The sequence below is a fragment of the Eulemur rufifrons genome, chromosome 6 (genome assembly GCF_041146395.1).
Source record: "Eulemur rufifrons isolate Redbay chromosome 6, OSU_ERuf_1, whole genome shotgun sequence".
Taxonomy (NCBI): Eukaryota; Metazoa; Chordata; class Mammalia; order Primates; family Lemuridae; genus Eulemur; species Eulemur rufifrons.
Window position 1 is genome coordinate 15051101 of NC_090988.1, and position 19477 is coordinate 15070577.

A 19477-nucleotide genomic window follows, 5' to 3' on the forward strand; every position below is an offset into this window, starting at 1 on the left:
AAGAAAGGGAGGAGGAGGAGGAGAAAGAGGAAGAGGAGGGCTGGGAGGAGTTGCAGTTGTTTTCCAGGCAGAGAAGATGGAATGGGAGGAAGGGTACCACAGGCAGAGCAAGAGGAATGGGTACAGCCTGCAGTAATCCTCCCTGGTGTATGTGGGTCACAGTGAGCTGTTCAGTGCGGCCAAAATATAGAGCCAGGAAGGAGTAACAAGAGGCAGGCTGGAAAGCATCGTGTGCCCTCAGTTAACTAATACTTACCGGGTACCTAAGGTGTTAGGGGCAAGGGTAACATTTGCTGATGTCTGAGCATTTTTCTGAACAGGATTGAAGGAAACTACAAGAGACTATAACCTGCACACACGGTCGAAGGTGATCCTGCCTCCCAGTGGCTGAGGGAGCCTGTGGGTGCTCAGCAAAGAGAGCACTGGAACAGGAGTCAAGGATGTCGAGGTCTGGAGCCAGCTGCCACCGGCCAGGCCGCCTACTTGCCATGTGACCATGGCCAAACCACTGCCTACTTTGGGCCTATTTCCTCACTTACAAGATGAGCAGGTTGGATAACAGATCCTTATAATCCTTTATGGCTCTAAGATAGTATGACGACGACCCCTGGTCTCTGGAAGCAGCAGGGGACTGCAGAGATGGGGTGGGGTCTTCCCAGGGTATTTACTAACCGGTGGGTCCACAGTCATCACTCAGCAGACCCAGAGGGACAGAAGCAAAATCAAAACACATTTTCAGAAGATAGATGATGGAAAGGGCTGACATATGTGTGAGAGTTTGGGGAATTTATGCAGCCGGCCTCACAGCCATAAATAAATCCCTTTCTCGTACCCAAAACCTCATTCGGGGGTAAACAACAAACACTGTAATAGACAATTTGGCTGTCTCTCCCGCCCCATGCCCCACTTGAATGAAAAACAGCCGTTGCAAGGCAGGGTAATGGGTTCGGCCGCCTCTTTCCAAATATCCGTATTGTCACCAGCAGACAAGCGGGGCTGGGTGAAGCAAACGGGGCAATTTGTCTCTGAGATTCCTGGTCCCTTCCTGCAGCCCCACTCAGACAGCCATCCATTCTGAGGCTGGGGGGTAGGGGTTGGGGACAACCCCAGAAAAACCCAAGTGCAGGGAGAAGTGACCCCTGCGGGGGTGGAAGGAGCAGCAGCACCTCCCTGTCCCATAAGCCTGTCGAGGACCGGGGAGACCCCAGCAGCACCGGAGCGACCAGCCCATCTGTGCGCGAGGCCGCCTGCTGCTCAGCACAGCTACTCGTGTTTTCCTGACCTACTTCTCTTGCCATCCCTGCCCTACTCCACATCCCCTCTGGAGTCCATCTAATTAACACCTTTCCATCTATAAAGAGCGGGAGACTTTTTAAAAGCTCCCAGTGCCAAGGATAACCAAGGAAGACAGGAAAACGGGTCCTGGCATTGCTGTCTGGGTTTTTCTTTTCTTTTCTGTCTTTTTTTTTGGCTCAACGCTGCTTCCGGGCCTCTGCTGAAGATTGGGCCCAGTTTGACCTTGCCAGCCAGCCGGGCCCCTGGCAGGAAACCGGCTGGAAGTGGCCTAGCATGACCCAAAACTGAGGGCCAGCAGAGTGTTGACGGCACTGGACGAGCATTGTTCAGAGTGTGGGTTTGGGAGGATGAGGCGCCCCTTGAAGCCCTCTGTTGTTGGGGTAGCGGCCAAGAGAGGGATCCGTCAGCTCCGCTTTCTGCTTCCCTCCCAAGAACAAGCGTCAGGTGAGGTGCTGCCGATTCTGGCTCAATCCCTTTCCGCTTCCCATTAGTGACAAATGGAAATTGATGGGTTACTGCTTTATCCGCTCATTTAGAGGGGGAGAAAACCTTGTAGCGCACACTGAATAACTGCAGGCATCTTATAAATTAAACATCTTAAGGATATGAACCATTTTGCATTGCTGCTAAGCAGAATTAAATTAGGTTTTGATGTTTCTGTAGAAATGAATGGAGAAGAGGGAGGGAATATTTTGTTTTTAATTCCTTTTTTTAAGCATGCAGAGCAATGCACCGAGGGCAGGGTAAAGGGGAGAATTGAGTCACCTGTCCACATTTCTGATTCCAATCAGCTCCCACTCGCTGCATATGCACAGGACGACGTGCCCACAAGGTAACAGGGAGCAGCTCGGCCTCCGGCACGTGATACCTGGGCTGGCCAGGGTCTCAGTGGCTGGCCTGTCTCTACCCACACCGGGGTCTCCTGACCACCACCAGCATGCCAACCTGACTGCAGCTGGGGGAATTCAGGAACTTTAAGTCAATCCCCTGGACTCGGCATCAAACCATGTTTGTTCTAAGTCAGCCTCTAACCCTTTTAGATTCAGGTTCAGGATCTAGGGTCCTGCCTTTGCTCCCACCCTAGCCCCAGTCTGGGAAGAGGGGCCTCATGTGGTTATCTGTCTGGAAAACCTGCCTGGTATTTGAGTCCCTCTAGGACTATCACTTAACCCTGGCCCTGGGGTCCTGCTGTTAGATGGGTCTTCTTACCGCCAACAACCTACCTGCCTGGGTTTGCCAAAGCTGTGCCACCCATCTGTCCACACTGTCCCCTATCCCCACATACACAGGTAGACACACCTGATCCCCGACATCCCACATCTGTCCTGACTCCATGGGTTCTCTGTTGCTGGGCTGTCAGATAACCACACTGTGCCTGCTGGACTGGACTGTGTCCCTGTCCCTGCAGCTGGGGGCTGTGTCCCCAGGACCCAGGATCTGGAATTTCTCAATGTATAGCTGACGAGTCTCATTCAGTCCTGGCAGGGGAGGACATATTAGTTTCCCAGGCCTTCTCCTCCAGGGATGGGCGTGCAGATGGTGCAGGTGGCAGCCTGTCTGCCCATACCTAGAGTGGGCATCCACGCAGCAACAAGGACAAGGCAGACACTGAAGTGGCCCTGCCCCCCACTCAGAACCAAGCCACAGCAGGCAGACACAAAGTCAAGGGCCCTTCCAGGCAGCTGGGCCAGGGTCACCCTGCAGACTCCTGGCTTCATCCAAACTGTGGACACAGCACACTCTCGGGGAAGCCTTCTTAGACTGATCAGAGGAGAAAGGTGACCTCTTCTCTCATCTGCAGCCCTAGATTTGGAATCCCCATGGCCATTCTCACCCTCCTTTTTCACCAACAGCTGCCCCTTAATGTGCTAGACTGAGTCCATCACAAAACACACCAGGGAGTTATCAGCATATTTATTTGAGTCACCAGGGGAGCTCGGCAGGTTGACCAGGTCAGAGCTGTCAGCCTGTCGTCCGGCTGGCCCACCACCACCTCCGCCCCAGCCAAACTCAGGAGGGCACAGTGCACGTTCTGGGCGGCCCCCCGGGGGGTGGGTGCAGCACTCACATGTCCCCTGGGGGCATCACCCATGGCTGGGCCGCACTTACCGATCCTCAGGGAGTGCGGGCTGCAGGCGACCATCACGAGCCACGCAGGAAGCAGCACCAAAGGCGCCGAGACGCGGGGCATCTTCTATAAATCCTCATGGAGCCCTCTGCTGGTCTGGGCATGACATAACTCTGCGAGAGAGCGGGGGGAGCACGTGAGTCCTGTGCCCCAGCTAGGCAGCCCCCCCATCCCAGTGACCGAGCTGCCAGGGAGCACCCTGAGAACCTCTGGGGGCGGGGGTGGGCAGCCAGCCCCTCCAGGAGAATTTCTGGCAGTGTGGTGGGAGAGCTCTGGGTGGGCTCCAAGCAAAGCCATGGAGTTGGGGAGGCCCCTGTGCCTTTCCTCCCGCCGCCAGAGGGCTCAGGTTCCAACTCCCGCCCCCTGATCCACAGGGGCAGGCTGTGGTGACTGTGGTTGGATGATTCATGGTGCCTCACTTCATCTGCCCTTAAGGACCTGGAGCCATGGGAAGACAGGAGAGGAAGGAGTGGGAGGGTCGCTCCGCTGCCCCAACACAGCATGCACTGCACGCTGGGGCGGTGACCATCCGACCCAGCTCCTCCACTCGCCAGCCTCGTGGTCTGCATGAGGGCTTCTCTTTGTCTCGGGTCAGGTTCTTCATATATCAAAGTGGTATAACAACCCCTCCTGGTGGGGCTGAACTGAGGACTAACCAAGATAACACAGGAGCAGCCACCATGCCCAGGTCCTGGGCTAAACGAGGGGCTCTACAAGTGTCAGGCCCTCCCTGGCCCAGACGGGAGAGGTTTACTCCCAGCAAATGCTGAGGGCCGAAGCACACATCCCCGGTCATCAGCTGGTTTCCACATCTGCTCTGCTGCCTGCTGAAAACTAACCCCCGCCCCATCCTTCCTCCACCAACCCCTCTCCTCCTTCCCGAGGGGGGTGGGCCCCTCATGTCAAATCCAGAACCTTGGAGGGGCTGCCTCTCCTCAAGGCAGCACAGGCATTGTCCCCAGACTGTGACCTCTCAGACACAGAGACCCAGACTCCGTAGGAGGCCAGATCTGCCCCCATCGCTGGGGTGAGGGTGGGGCTGGTGAGCACCTGGCCGTGCTAATCCCCGTGCCCCTGGTGAGGACAGCAGTGTGAAGATGTTTCCTCCACCCATGCCCCAGACAGACAGTCCAACAGGAAAATGGGCAAAAGACTTGAACAGACACTTCACTATAGAATATAACCAAATGGCCTATGGACATTTGGAAAGGTGCTCACTTTCATCGGGTATCAGAAAAATACGATTTGAAACCACAATAATATATCACTATATACCCACCAAGATGATTTAAAAAAAAAAAAAAAGACAATGTCAAGTGTTAGTAAGGATGTGAAACAACTAGAACTCTCATATCGTGTTAGTGGGAATGTAAACTGATACAACCGCTTTGGAAAACTGGTCTATTATGCATATCCTAATGACCTACCAACTCCACTCCTAGGTATGTATCCAACCTGAATGCATGTATGTGCTCACGGAAGACATGTACTGGAATGTTCCTAGCAGCATTCTTTGAATGTCCCCAAACTAGAAACTACCCAAGTGTCCAGCAGCAGAACGGAGAAATATATTGCATAGTTACACAATGGAACATTATACAAAAATGAAAATGAATAATCAACAACGACTTGCAACAGCATGGATGAATCTGATAAATATTGAGAGGAAACAAAAAAGCCAGGCACGTTATGTAGGTAGAATTATGTAGGTATAACTCTACCTACATAAAGTGCAAGAACAGACAAAACTATTCTGTGCTATTAGAAGTCCACTTAGTGGTTAATGGTTAGGGTAGCACCTGGCAGGGGACAGGAGGCACTTTTGTCTGGGTGCTGGTGGCGCAGGTGTGTTCAGTTTGTGAGAACTCATTGAGCTGTGCATTTATGACAGCTGCACTTTTATGTGTGTTATGAGGTTCAGGGGCACCCCCACCGCCCCCCACACTCTCAGTGTTCCAGCCACACCCGGCACCTTGCAGTTTCCCTCTGTCTGAAGCAGGCTCCTCTGCTCACCCCTGCCACGTGCCAGGGGGTTAGACCCCTCGCTGTGAGCCGCCACAGCAGCCCTTCTCCCTCCATTGCTGTTGCCTTGATGTGTCTACACCTGGGATCAGTGTGGCTTCCATAAGGGGAAGGACTGTCTCCAGTCCCCTGTCCTATCCCCAGAGTCTACTTACACATAATAGGTGCACAGCACATATTTGTTCAGTGAATGGAAGGCCTGGAGCAGTCGGCTGCTAGAGGGAGACAGAGGAAGACAAAGGGTAAACCATTGGGGTAAAGGCAACTCCGCTGCTGGCATACCAGGCCCAGAATCTTTGTTCTTTAATTCATGGGTGTTGGTGCAGGGATAGATTAAAGCAAACACAGTCTCAAGGGAAGCTAGACATTCTTACTCATTATGGATAAAGTTGACTATTCAGTGATTTTCTGTCTCCCCACTAGAATTTAAGCTCAACAGAGGTGGGGCAGGGGCAGAAATCTTGTTTGCCTGTATCCCCAGGGCCCAGAACAGTGCCTGGCATGTATTATGGTCTCAATAAATATTTGTTGAGTAGATAAATGAATGAACTGTCAAAGAGGAAAGAACTTTAAAAATCTGGTTAGGCTATATAAACGTAATACTAAATACAACCATTTACATCAAATGTCTTCCATTTATGCCCGATCAGCACGCTGCACAATAATTATTATGCAAACTGCTAAATAGGTGTCGGATTAGCCTGTATAAATTTTATTTGATGACAGAACTACACTCAGTTCATACAGGCCTGACTTTTATTGCCCACAGCCAGGAAGCCTGGCTGAGTCTGGAGACCACGGTTAAGGACAACAGTGGCTCGGGTCCTGGGCTGCTCCTGGGCCTCCGCTGGGTGCCCCTAGGCATGAGGAGGAGAAGTAATCTCTTCCGAAACCTTATGAGAATAGAAAGAACCACCATGTTGCATGTGTCTAAGGCTCTGCAGTTTGCAAAATTCTCTCCACAGTCTTTATTGTATTTAATCCATAGAACAAGCTCTATTACAGACAAGCAAGCTGCGCCCAAGAAAAGAGACATACCCAGCTGAAGGTCACACAGCTGTCCCGAGGCAGAGCCAGGGCTAGCCCGGTCTCCGACTCCACTGGTCTTTCTTTTATATCTTAACTGTTATAGAGGCAGAAAGATGAAGCTTTTAGATTCTTCATCAAAAAATGTCAAGAAATTTGAGGTCTTTATTTTCAGTTTCATCTTAGGTCCTAAAATGAATCCAGTCTTGGGACCTAACAGTGCAGCCTCAGTTAGCTGAAAATATTTTAACAATTGAGAAGTAAAAAAAAATTATTCTGGAGATAAAGCACCGAGACACTCTTTCTACGAACATCACCCTCCCCGGGGGGTTTCGCCTCCACCCAGGGTTTATCAGCCCCTGCATGCCGTGGCGTCTCAATCAGCCTCTCGAGCCCACAACACCTGCACTCGCACACCTGCCTCCTGAATCCCCACCTGGACGTCCCACAGCACTTCAGGCACACCTGGTCCTAAAGAGAAGGCCTCATCGCCACCACGCCCGCCATCTGCTTCTCCTTTTACTTCTCCTTCTTAGTAGGTGGAACCACAACCCACCAGTCCCCCAAGCCAGAAAGCTGAGAGTCACCCTAGATTTTTCCATCCCCACACTCCCACGTCTAGTCAGTCACCAAATCCTGACAGCTCTGCTTCCGAAACACCACAGCCTTCTCTCCATTGCCACCAGCTGTCCAAGTGCTGGCATTTTTCAGAAACAACCCGGACCCGTGCATCCTCATCCTTATTGGTGTCCCTCCTCTGGTCTCCCCCTCTTTGGTTGGTTCTCCACACAGTGGCCAGGGGCTTCTTACCGAAACACAAACTTGATAATGACACGCTCCTGCTCCAGGTAGTTCTCCACGGCACAGAGGATCAAGGGCAAACCCCTCACTCCAGCAGATAAACCCTCCCATGGTCTGGCCGCCGCTCACCGGCACCCGACACGCCAGCAGAGCTGATGCCCCACTTCCCTAAACACGCTGCATCCTTTCACTGTGCTCCCACGCTGCATGTGCAGTCCCATTTCCTGACGGCCTGCAAACCGTTCCCTGCAGGCTCAGCTCCTCAGCTCCCCTCTGAGGCTTCTGTGACCCCCTCCCCAACTGCTGCCACCACCCCTGGAATGCTCCTCACGGGGGCACACACCCTGCTTATGACGACAATGCTGTCTCCCCACAGAATGCAAGTTTGGATGGCAGGGACCGTGCCAAGAACCTAGCACCCTATCTGGCACATAGTAGGTGCTCTATTAATATTGGCTGCATGAATAAATGAACAGATGGGGTCAAAAAGGCATTTTCTGAGTTTATACCAATATAAAATAAATTCCCAGTTTTGCATGTACATTTCATATATTTGCTGCAGTTAAAACTAATGACTTATGCAGACATAACTCTGCAGACGCAGGCAAAGGGTAATCACAGTGGTACGTGTTGAGAAGGGGAGGGAGGCAGACATTTACTGCCCTTTTATTCTGTGCCCTCACTCTGTTGCCCAGGCTAGTGTGCCATGGCGTCAGCCTAGCTCACAGCAACTTCAAACTGCTGGGCTCAAGCGATCCTTCTGCCTCAGCCTCCCGAGTAGCTGGGACTACAGGCATGCGCCACCATGCCTGGCTAATTTTTTCTATATATTTTTAGTTGTCTGGTTAATTTCTTTCTTTCTTTCTTTTTTTTTTTTTTTTTTTTCAGTAGAAACGGGATCCCACTCTTGCTCAGGCTGGTCTCAAACTCCTGACCTTGAGCAATCCTCCCGCCTCAGCCTCCCAGAGTGCTAGGATTATAGGCGTGAGCCACCATGCCCAGCCCCACGCCTGTATTTTGAATGCAAGCTGCAGGAGGGCAGGGCTTTAGTGCACATCTCTTGCAGGCATGTACCTCTGACACACTCGCCGTGTGCGATACTGAGCAGTGCGATGATGTCTGCTGGCTCACAAGCAGCAGCCAGTTGGGAAGCGCAGACAGACTAGGCCTGCCCTGCCGACAGCTCACTGCATTCCGGCCGCGCGCACTCTGGGCTCCCTCGGCCAGGTTGTGCTAAATGGCCTCTCCTCTCCTGACTTGTCAGCAGTCCCTCTGCTGGTCTCTCTCTCTTCCTCATAGGGCTCCGACATCATTAATTGTGATTTTCTGGAGTGGGCTGGGGAGCAGGCTGACAGCCACCACACGGCATGTGGTGGCAGGAAGGATAGAGGAAATCAGAGGGGCAGCAAGATTAATTACAGGTTTTCTCTCAGCTGTGGGCAACAAGATCTTGATTACTCCTCCTGGTGCTCCAGGCTCCTCAAGACAAATGGATGTGGGCTCTTTCGCGGTGCTCAGACTTCTCTGGCTGGGAAAGGCTCCACACAGCAGCCCGCAGCCTGGACGGGGTGTGCAGGGTGGTGGGTTCGCCAGGGCAGGGTACCGGGGCCACCCCAGGCCCCGTGGCCTCATTGAGGAAGACTCAACCTTTGTGGCCTAATACAGTTGGGCATCACTTTGTAGGTATCCTGTCTCCATGGCAACAAGGAGGGAGATGCCAGGACTGTCCCAGGAATCAGAAACTTGGGTGCTCACTTAGCTCTAGGGATCAACTCTCTGAGCCTCCGTTTCTCATTCTGTAAAATGAGGGAATTAGACTAGATGATCTCTAAGGTTCTTAGAAGCTCTGGAATTCTGCAGTTCAAAGAACTGAACTCTATGATAAGATAGTCTTTACTGAATGTTTACTGTGTGCAAAGAACTGTTTCAGACTCCTTTGCTCCTCAGAAGAACTCAGTGAGGCAGATACGCTCATTCTCCCCACCTGCAGATTCGGAACCCAAAGGCAGAGAGGTTGCATAACTTGCCAAGGTCACCCAGAGGGTACATGAAAGAACCAGGCCACTGGCTCTAGGACCCTGTTCTCATCCGCCACTCCCTACACCCACTTTCTCTATGTGACCCAGAGTCTAGCACATAGTTGGCACTTGAGGACATGTTGGAATGTGATTATGATGATTATAATGATATTGGAGAACAAGTCAAGTTAAAGGCAGGTACATCTCGGCCCACCTGTACATCTTGTCGAATCTGGGGAGCAGGCGACAGAAGAATGCGTCTGGGATGTCCTTTGGCAAAAAGGTCAGCCCAGCTGTCCTCAAGCTCTAGGAGTTACCATGAGGAGATGCTCCCAGGCATTTGTGATGAGTTAGGATACGGCAGGTAAGCTAGACAGGCATCGGCACCAGGAGAAGGACCCAGCCTGACTCATTCAGAGCAACTGAAAAGCAGAGGCTGCACCAATTGCCCAGCCCTGGCCCGACTGGAGGGAGGATGTTCCCTGAGCCCTGCAACTGCAGGCATCTCGTAGCAACCAGGCCATGGGACTGGGACAGTCCCTTCCAAATTCTCAGGCCCTAAGGACCAAGAGAAATGAGGAATCCCCGGTCTTTCCCCCTCCAAACCACCTCCCGTGTAGATTTCAGACCAAAGTCCCTAACGCACCTCTAAACAATGTCCCCTCACTAAAGGCCTGAGCAGGTGTCTCTGGCTCCAATCCCAATTGTCACTGTGTGTCCTTAAGCTAGCTGTTGAACTCCTGGGAGCTTCATTTTCACAACTGTAAAACTACAGATGACAATGCCTCCCTAGAAAGGCTGTCACAAGAGACCTCAGGTACCATGCAATTGGTGAGTGTGAACTGCCTTTCTTCATCTCCCCACCCTCTTCGACACTTCCCTCCAGCCCTTGTACACAAAGCACCCGGGACCTGGCCACATCTCCCCCGACAAGACAGCCTCTCGCGCCTGCTTGCTGGTATTAATCCACAGCGTTCTCACCTCCGAAATGCTGCTCCAGATCAACCCAATCCCAGCAGCTTTCCCTGAAGAAGCCAGTCCTCCTTCCCCACTCACACTCATCCTGGCTGAGGAGAAAAACCAGTCGATTGGAGGCAGAGACCTGTGTGACCTTGGACCCGTCACTTATCCTCCTGGGGCTTCCATTTCCTCTGCTGCAAGGTGGGGAAATGACATTCACACCATCTACCCCACAGGGTTGCTAAGGGGACCTGAGGAGGTAATGGGCGTGGAATCACTCTGCATATGAGTGAAGTGCTTTCAAAGCAAAATGGTGTATCATGTTCCCATGCCTTAGACCAGCCAAAGCATACAAATACTCTTAATACCACCGTGTGATTTATCCTGCATTCATTCAATGAACACCTCTGTTGAGTGTCTACTGTGTGGCAAGCAGTTTTCCAGGCCCTGGGACACAGTCCCTGCCCTCATGGAGCTCACAGTCTGAGACATCAAGAGACATGAATGAGATACTCCCATAACTAGAGGCCACAACTCCAGGCAGTGAAGGGAAAGTACAGGATGCTACCGAGCATGGCAGGAGACCCTGCGTGGCAGAGAGGGAGGGCTTCCCTGAGGATGAGCTGTTTTCCTTCAGCTGGCCAGGCCCTGAGACAGGGGCAGTGGGGAGTGGGGAGAAGGAGATCAGGATGGAGAAACCAACATGTGAGACCAGAGGCCTCTCATGGGACACAGCACAGTGAGGTTCGGAAACGGCAGGGAGCCCAGTGAGCCTGCAGGGCGAGAGCTTCTTCTCTGTGTCTGTGTGTTGATGTCCAGTCTCCCTCAAGAAGTGTGGCCTCCCTGAGGACAAAGGCCTGTCCTCTCTCTCTCTGCACCCCTGGGTCCAAGACTAGGCTCTGCATCCAAAGCAACTTTCTCCATTAACCTTGTCCCGGACCCAGCCTCCTGCACAGAGAGGGTGGGGCGGCCACGGCATCCTCACCTCCTCTCCCCTGAAAAGGAGGCGGTTAGAGGTGAGAAGACAAAGAGCTAATCGCAGCCACCTGAGCCAGGGGAGGTGAGAGACGAGGCCCAGGGGCTGGATGGGAAGGGCAGGCCTGACTCTGAGTGGTGAAAAATGTCCCTGGCATTTATCTGAGGCCACCACGCTGGGTCCTGGGGGAGACCACGTGATCTGTGGCTTGGAAACGAAACAGCCCAGTGCTGGAGCCGTCTGCAGCAGGCTCAGAGCAGGGAGACCTTGCAGAAGGGGTGTCAACAGAGGCAATGGGTGGGCAGGGGGAAGACCAGCACAGAGAAAACAGCTCTTAAGGATGGCATTTTAATCACCTGCAGATACACAGCCCTCTCTCCTCCGCTAGGAATCTCTCTGGGTGTTTGGGAGGAGAGAGGCTGTCCTGCAGAAGCTTGTCTGTGCCTTGGAGTGAGGCTGTGTCAGGCTGGAGAAGAGGGTGGCATGGGGTGGCCGCTGTGTGATGGGCCATGCGATCAGAACGTCACCATCGGAAGCCAGAGGGGGGCTATTCTAGTCTCCCCAGCGATGGTACTCAGGTCAAAGCCAGAGGAAAGCACCTGAACTTCTGTTAGTGACAAAGGGGAAGTCCTGAGGTGGACAGCTGCCGGGCACAGACACAGAGCGCCTGTCCCTTGGCCTGGCTCCGTAATGCCCAAGATCCGACCACATCCGTCCTGTCCACAGCCACTTCACGTGCACTTCAGCGTTTCTGGCTTCTCAGACACCACTGTCAGAAAGTAACGCCCTATCTTTCTTTTTTAAGTCCTAGCCAGAGAAGGTGAGGAAGCAGCTATTCCTGGTCCCACATATTCCTTGCGGAAACCCAGGCCCAGCACCCCCAGCACTCCCCGGGGTGTGGGGTAAGAGGACAGGAAAGCCAGATACTTTAAAACATAGGTCTGCAGCAATGTGAGTGGTGTCCCCTTCAAAATTCAGAGAAAGAGACTTATTCTACTGGTGTCATCCAAGCTCAGAACGTCTCTGGGAACTGCCACAGAGCACATGCAGGGCGCACGCCACTCCCTGCCTTCTGTCAGCTCGGCGAGCACGGACTGCCAGTGCTCTGGGCACGGCCTGGCTCCAGGCTCCCTGAGGGCCAAGACAGTGGAAACTGGCTCCTGGCCACTGCCCCTGGGGAGGGGGCTACAGGACTGCAGGCAGGGGCAGGAGGGAGACTCGCTTTTCATCCTCAAGTGTTCTCTGGTGTTTGCATTTTTAACTAACAAGTTGGATTGCTTTTTCAATTAAAAAGTCTGGTTAATAATTTGAAAAACAATAAGAAATCCAGACTCTTTCAATGCCTGGTTCCAAGACTTCGGCCCATTCCTTAACCCCCCTGAGCCTGGGTCCCCTCCTCTGTAGAGAGAGGCTGATACGCCTAAGCCCAGGCTCAAGTGCTCAGTGAGTGCTGGGCCTGCCCATGCCACTGGTGACCCTCTGGGACAGTCTTCCCCAGCCTAGATGCTCCGGCCACCTGGAAAGGAGCTGGAGCTCTGCTCAGAGCTGAGCCTGGGAGCCTGGGAGCTCACCCCAAGACCCATACTCCCCCCAGCCAGTCTCACCCCCTCATAGCTACTGTGCACCTGAGTGCAGCTGCAGCCACTGAGACCCCTGGCTCTGGTTCTGGGCTGGACTCAGGCCCCTCAGGGAAGGAGGGACCTGGGGGACTGCTACATTCAGCCTGTCTCCCAGGAGGTCAGGCATGCAGAGGTCACCCTGTCCAGCAGCTGCCCTGGACTTCTGCATTCGTCACAGGCCACAGAAACCACAGGCAGAGCCAGGCCAGCCTATGGGTTGGAAGTCCAGGGGCTGGAAACTCTGCCCCTTCCCCCTCCACAGTCACAGGGTCATCTTGGGGAAATTCTTGACTTCCTTAGCTAAGCAAGGGGGCTCCTCCTGCTCTCAATACCCCCCACCTTGAGATCTTGGCGAAGGGGCACATGCCCCAGGGAACGCAGCTCCAGCTGCCAGAAGTGGGGAGAAAGGCTATGGGTGCTGTCCCTCCTCCAACAGGGGGCTGCCACGTGGGCAGGGGCCGGGCACACCCCCAGATCCCAGCAGCTCCACAGCGCTGTGCCGGCATGCCATCCCGACACTCCCATGTGGAACCTTCCCTCAAGGAGCTCCCTGGAAATGTACAATGTCCTTGTGTGAAGAGTAAAATACCCAGGAACTTAGGATTCATGACAGCAACCAGGCAGCTTTCACAGGGCGGGGCAGCCTCTGTCTCCAGAGAGAGAACAGAGCTGGACGATGGGGGAGAGTCATCACTGGGCCCCTGCAGTTGGAGCAAGGATCTTGGAAGACGTGGGCCACACACTGAGCCCGGTGGCGCGTGCTGGGGGAAGAGACTGTCCAGGTGTGTGCTGGCGAAAGCCAGGCTACCCAAAGGACGGTGATGAAACCAACCCAGCAGGGGCACACTGTGTCTGGGGGCCCAGAGAAACATAGATGTTGGGGTCAGATTCTCGAAGGCCTTGAATGCCAAGGTTAAGGAGTTTGGACTTTATCCTCTGGGCAAAAAAGAACCATTGAGAGTTCCTGAGCAGAGAAGGGCCAGGACTGGAGCTGTGCTTTAAGGACACTGATGGGACCAAGGGGTGCCAGATGGCTTATAGAGGTCAGTGGACACTTAGCCACGTGTGAGGGGAATGTGAATGTTGGGGAAAGCCAACTCTGAAGGGAACTGACCCGAACTGACCCCCTGAATATCAGAGTATGGGGATTTTCCCACACACTGGGAAAACAAGTCTCCGAGCAGCCACAGTTGGGTGGGAGCGTAGACTCTGTGGTTCTCTGAGGGAAGCAGAGCCCCGGGCAGCTGCAGAGGCAGCCTCAGAAGGACATGGGACATCAAACTTGCCACCTGGATGGGGCCCATCCCAAGGTGCTGGGCCCTAATGGGAGTGACTTTGTAGCAGGGGGTCTGGACTTAGAGTCAGAAGGCCCGTGTTCAAACCCGGTTCTGCCACTTGTTCCCTGTGTGATTGCGGTCGGGTCCTTAGTTTCCCATAAGATAGGAGACATACTACCTGCCCTGTCGACTTCACAGGGTTGTTCAAGGATCACAGAGGATGTTTTGATAACATGCAATTGTGATGAGATGCGGTAATCACTATAGCTCTGTGAGTCACAGTGAAGCCATCTTGTGTACAGGCTCACCGTTGTATGATTCATGAGCCCATGACCTATGAGCTGGGAAAATATACATGGAGAACAGGCAAAAATAAAGTGATTGACTTGTAACTGATTGTTTAAAATCACTAGGTGTGTATAGTCAAATTTTACTATGCTCGAGAAATGTTCCTTGACTTAACTGATGCTATCTGCTTCTGTAAGCTCGCTTGCTTATAGATTGTAATCATAACAGGTGGCTTGAGGCAGGTCTCAGACCCCCAGGTGAGGGGAAGATTATTGCACATATATTCCAAGATGTATGCATAGTATCACATAAACACATGTAGTGAAAGTGTAAAACCCCTGCACTCTTAAGGTTCGGGGCCATTCTCTGTTTCTGGACTCTCCCAGAGCTGGGGTGGTCGCTGGCCAGCTAATAAAGACTAATTCGAAATCATTTGGACTATGTGGTCTTTTCTCGCACTCTGGACCATAACAGCAATCAGAATTAAGGAAGGTATTTTTCTAAATCAGACCTCCGTGCCTGGTTAGTTCTTAGCATTCCTCTTCCAACCCAGCCCAACATTTCACCCCCCATCTTATCTAGAATATATATCTGATGCCCTAGGTCTCGGATTTATGGAATAGATGAATGATTTATCTTTGCTTTCTATAAAACACCTAGGGCAATATTTTCCACCTAGTTGGAGCTCTACAAATGTATGATTGATTAATTAATAAAAGTGAACTTATAGAGGCTGTTTTAAGCCTATTCATCTTCCCCCTACTCAGTGACTCATCTTAATATCAATGTTAGCAAGAAAATAATTAGGATGGCAAGTTGGAGATCTTCCCCCACCTGCTCCATTCACAAAACTTCACAGGATTCATCCCACAGGAAGTCGGTAGGAGCGAGTGGTTATCAGCTCAAACTCTGCATCCACTTTAAACAGAGCTCCCTGAGTCCTCGCTCTGCTACTTACTAGTTTTGTGACCTTAGGCAAGTGATTAACCTCTCCAAACCTCAGTTTCCCCATCCATAAAATGAAGAAAATGTTAGACATTCCTATGGCTACTGTCAAAGATGAGCTGCAATCTTAGCAGTAAGTCTGCAAACAGCAAGTGCTTAGTGCCTGACAGCTGTTATTGTGATTATTGCTATTATTGTCCAGAGCCAAATCCCCGTGATTTGGGGGCACTGGTGTTTGGGTACAGATTTTCCATTAGCGTGGAAGATTGTTGAGTGCTCTATGACAGCCAATGGATTAAGCCTCTCATTGCTTTAATCTAGAAAAGCAGTTAGACCCCCAAAGCCAACTTAACATCCCTGCTACGGGATGGCATCTGGGGCTGGGGCCACTGAATGGATCCATTGGCCTTATGGTGCTCGCCCAGCGTCAATGGTGCAAGTGAATTACAAACAAGGCCCACCTGCTGTGCTCAGCAACAAAACCCGGCAGGAGGGTAATTGCCCGGAACTTGAGCACAGGGGGACACAGCGGGCATGGAACACATTAACCACAGGGAAGAGCAACTTCCCAACACTTTCGTTTTCCACACGACCCAAGGAGAAGCCAGCAGGCAAGGGAACACGAGGCAGGCGCCAGAGAGGAAGCTGTCCGGAACTGCAGAAGAAACGTGCTTCCAGACAACCACAGTGAGCTGCCCAGCACAGAAGCTCCCCGAATCCTAGAGGAAAGGGAGATCACCTAGGCCAGCCGCACACAGCCAGGGGTTCCCTACGTCAGCTTGGGTGCCTGGGATGCCGGGCATCTCTCTGAATCCTACGGTGATCCACACCACAGGAAGGCAGCCTCCTTGATCTTAAGCCCCCACGTGAGTTATTGGAAGTAGATGATGGGCTCATCGAGGCTGGTGCAGGCAATGGTGTAAAGGCCATTCATTTGTTCACTCATTTGTTCACCTATACACTCAACATGCATTCATTAGGTAGCCATTGCATGTGGAAAGAAAACTGATATGACACAAGACATACTTTAGGGGCTCCCTGTCTGTAGGAGAGACGGGCACAGACATCAGACACCCAGCACAGGCTGGGACTGCAGCCACACAGCCGAGCCACGAGGCAGTGCTGGCACTAGGCAGAGAACTCTCAGCACTGCCAGGGCACAGTCAGAGGGGGCTTTGCACAGAAAGAGACCCTTGTGCTGGTCTTGAAGGATAGACACACATACACACACCCCATACATACACATACTACATACCACAGGTGCATACACCTACCATACATACCTATACACAAGCATACCATACATAATCTACACACGCATACACCACAGATACATGCACATATACACATGCATGTACACACATTTACATGCATGCACACACATACACACATCCTCAGGTTTTAGGCACCTAAGAGGGAAGCATGAGGCCCAGGGCTCTCGTGTCTCCACCAAGTTCTTACCATGCTCTGAGACCAAAAGGAAAAGCACAAATTGAAGTTCAAGGCAGACAATAGTCCTTGTTTTTTACTATCTTCATTATCTACTGTAGGCGAGGAAAGGTAACCCCTTCACATTCTCCCCTTCTCCTGGAAGGTTCACTCATGACCTGAGCAGTGTCTTCACAGCCCTGGACTTCCCTCTGCAAGGCCCGGCTGCAAGCACAGCCTTCCTCGTCCTCCTGAGAGGTCAGGTCATGAAAAAGGGGAGCGACATTCCAGGCAGCATCCAGAGTAACTGCTGCATGCACTCCTCTGGAAGGCGGGGTTCCCATCCCAGCTCCCTCACTTGCTAGCTGTGACCAACACATTGACCTCTCTGAGTCCCAGTCACCTCATCTATAAAATAGGATAAAAAAAAAAAAAAAAGGGCTACTGGCAATTTCAAATGACAAATGCATGAAAAGTGCTTAATACAGTGGCTGGCACATATTTAAGCCCCCTCCCTCCCCCCCTGCTTACATATATAAAATAAGTGTAATTCACAGTGATACCACATTCCTGTTACCTGGAAGCAAACAGCTCTACTGATTCTGATCCACACATTTAATTCAGCAAAGAGCATTTCCTTACCACTATTTCATTCATTTAACAGGGATTTCCTGAGCACCTAATGCATGTGAGGCATAAGATCTTGTACAAAACTACAGTTGCCCTTGTCTGCAAAGCATTTGTGCAATAAAAAACACTGTGTCCTACAATACTGTACACACACACACACGTGTGTGCATACACATACGCACATTCCCTGTCCCCTGGGAACTCGTCATCTATATATAAAGTACTATAACCGACGTGATTAGACTTCACAATTATTAAAGCCCAGGCAGTAGGCAGCACAGGGATTATTATACTCTATTTTCTGGAAGAGGAAACCGAGACGCAGAGAAAGTGAATGTCTTGCCCAAAGACTAGAACCAACATTATGAGGCGCCCACTGTGCACCACGCATTGAGTTAGCTGCTTCCACGTAGTTACTTCGTCAAATCCCACAGCAACCCTTCGAGGCACGGGTCAGAGCCCTCCTTCAAAGATGAAGAGCCGGAAACTCAGAGAGGTTAAGTAATTTGTCAAGGATCACAAAGCTAATAAGCGATGAGCCAGGCTGCAAACAGTTTTGTCAGACTCAGACCTGCCAGCTCCTCCCACAGGACCAGACTGGATTTAATCAGCGGCACTGCTCAGACACATCTCGGGCCACTCGGGTGCAGGCCCAGCAGGCTGTGCCCCAACCTCCATCGGTACTGCTGGGGGCCCACCGCGCCCCAACAGACGCCCTGACGTGCAGAGTCCGCGTGCAACACTGGGTCCCACGGCACCTCCTGGGTGCCTGCAAGTTCCCACCTCCGGCCCTTGTCCGGGCTCTGCCCTTGGCCTAGAGCACTCCCTCACTCTCCTCCAGGCCTTGACCCAGAGCTCCTTGACCCAGGAGGCTTTTGTCTTCCATGCTCTGCTTTATATGCTTTGTTTTTTCTTTTGTTCACAGCATTTATCGCCTCCTAGTTTATTATATAATTTACCCATTATATTTCTTATTTATATGGGTTTCCCCTATACGAGCTTGCTAAAATGTAAGTTCCTATCTGCGTTTAAAAGAATGTTCAAGAAAAAAAGAAAAAGAAGAAAAGAAAAATAAAATGTAAGCACCTCAAGAGCAAGGATTTTGTCTGCTTTGTTCTTGACGTGCTCCAAGCACTTAGAACCACGCCTCCCATGTGTAGTAGGTGCTCAATAAATGCACTGAATACGGGAAATATTTGAGCAGTAATGGGGTTAAGATTAAACACCCACGGTGCTGACGGAGATGGGCTACATTCTGGGAAGGGGCCACGGCCACCAGGAGTCTCCCAGTGCTGCGGGGTGGGGGGGCGGGGAGCGCAGTCAGGAGCATGTAGACTTAACACCTTCCTACTGATTGTTGTAATAATTCAGAGACACGGCCGCATTAGAAGGTTCCTATTTGCAATGTTTTGACAGCGAACAAGATGAGGTGAGGAGGAGGACATCAGAGAATTTCAAGGAGCTCTTGTCCTGAAAACAAGGAGAAGCCAAGGCCACTGCTGGCCGCGTCTGAGCCTAGCTGAAGGCAGGACGCCAGGCCCTGCTCCCCAGCACATCCTGCAGGGACAGGAGCTCCCGGGAGAGGGAGAAAGTGGGTCCCCACCGCCTGGGAAGTCAAAAGAGAGGTGGAGAGTGAACCCTCGGTTCAGAAGACAAATCCCAGGACCTTCGAGCTGCAGGGACTGTGGAGCTGGCCTGGCACAGAGCCCTCACTTCACAGACACATAGACAAGGCTGCAGAGGGAAAATCACTTAACCGTGGTCTAGAGTTTGTGCCAGATCTAAACCCCAAGTCTTCTGAACGCTCCATCAGCGTCATTCTCGTGACAGTACTCGCTCATTGACCTTTTTGGTGTTTTTTGTTTTGTTTTGTTTTGTTTTACCAGTCTTCCTCAAATCAGCGCTATACTAGATCCTGGGTACACAACTTTGTGCAGGACAGATAACGTGTGCTGGGAACACCACACAGGTGGCCTTTCCTGGTTGCCATGGGAACGCCGGGACAGAGCACCCAAGCCAGGCTCGCAGGGGTCAGGGGACACTCCTCAGAAGAAAGAACATTT

General features: G+C 51.9%; 1 protein-coding gene across 1 annotated transcript in view; it reads right to left on the minus strand.

Moving 5' to 3' along the window:
- GRIK4 (glutamate ionotropic receptor kainate type subunit 4) overlaps nucleotides 1-3541 on the minus strand; it is a 296004-nt gene extending 292463 nt beyond the window's left edge. Inside the window, exon 1 of the mRNA XM_069468807.1 lies at nucleotides 3406-3541. Coding sequence (XP_069324908.1) covers nucleotides 3406-3487 — 82 coding nt within the window. The 5' untranslated portion in view covers nucleotides 3488-3541. The remainder of the gene's footprint in view (nucleotides 1-3405) is intronic.
- Nucleotides 3542-19477: the final 15936 nt, after the last annotated feature.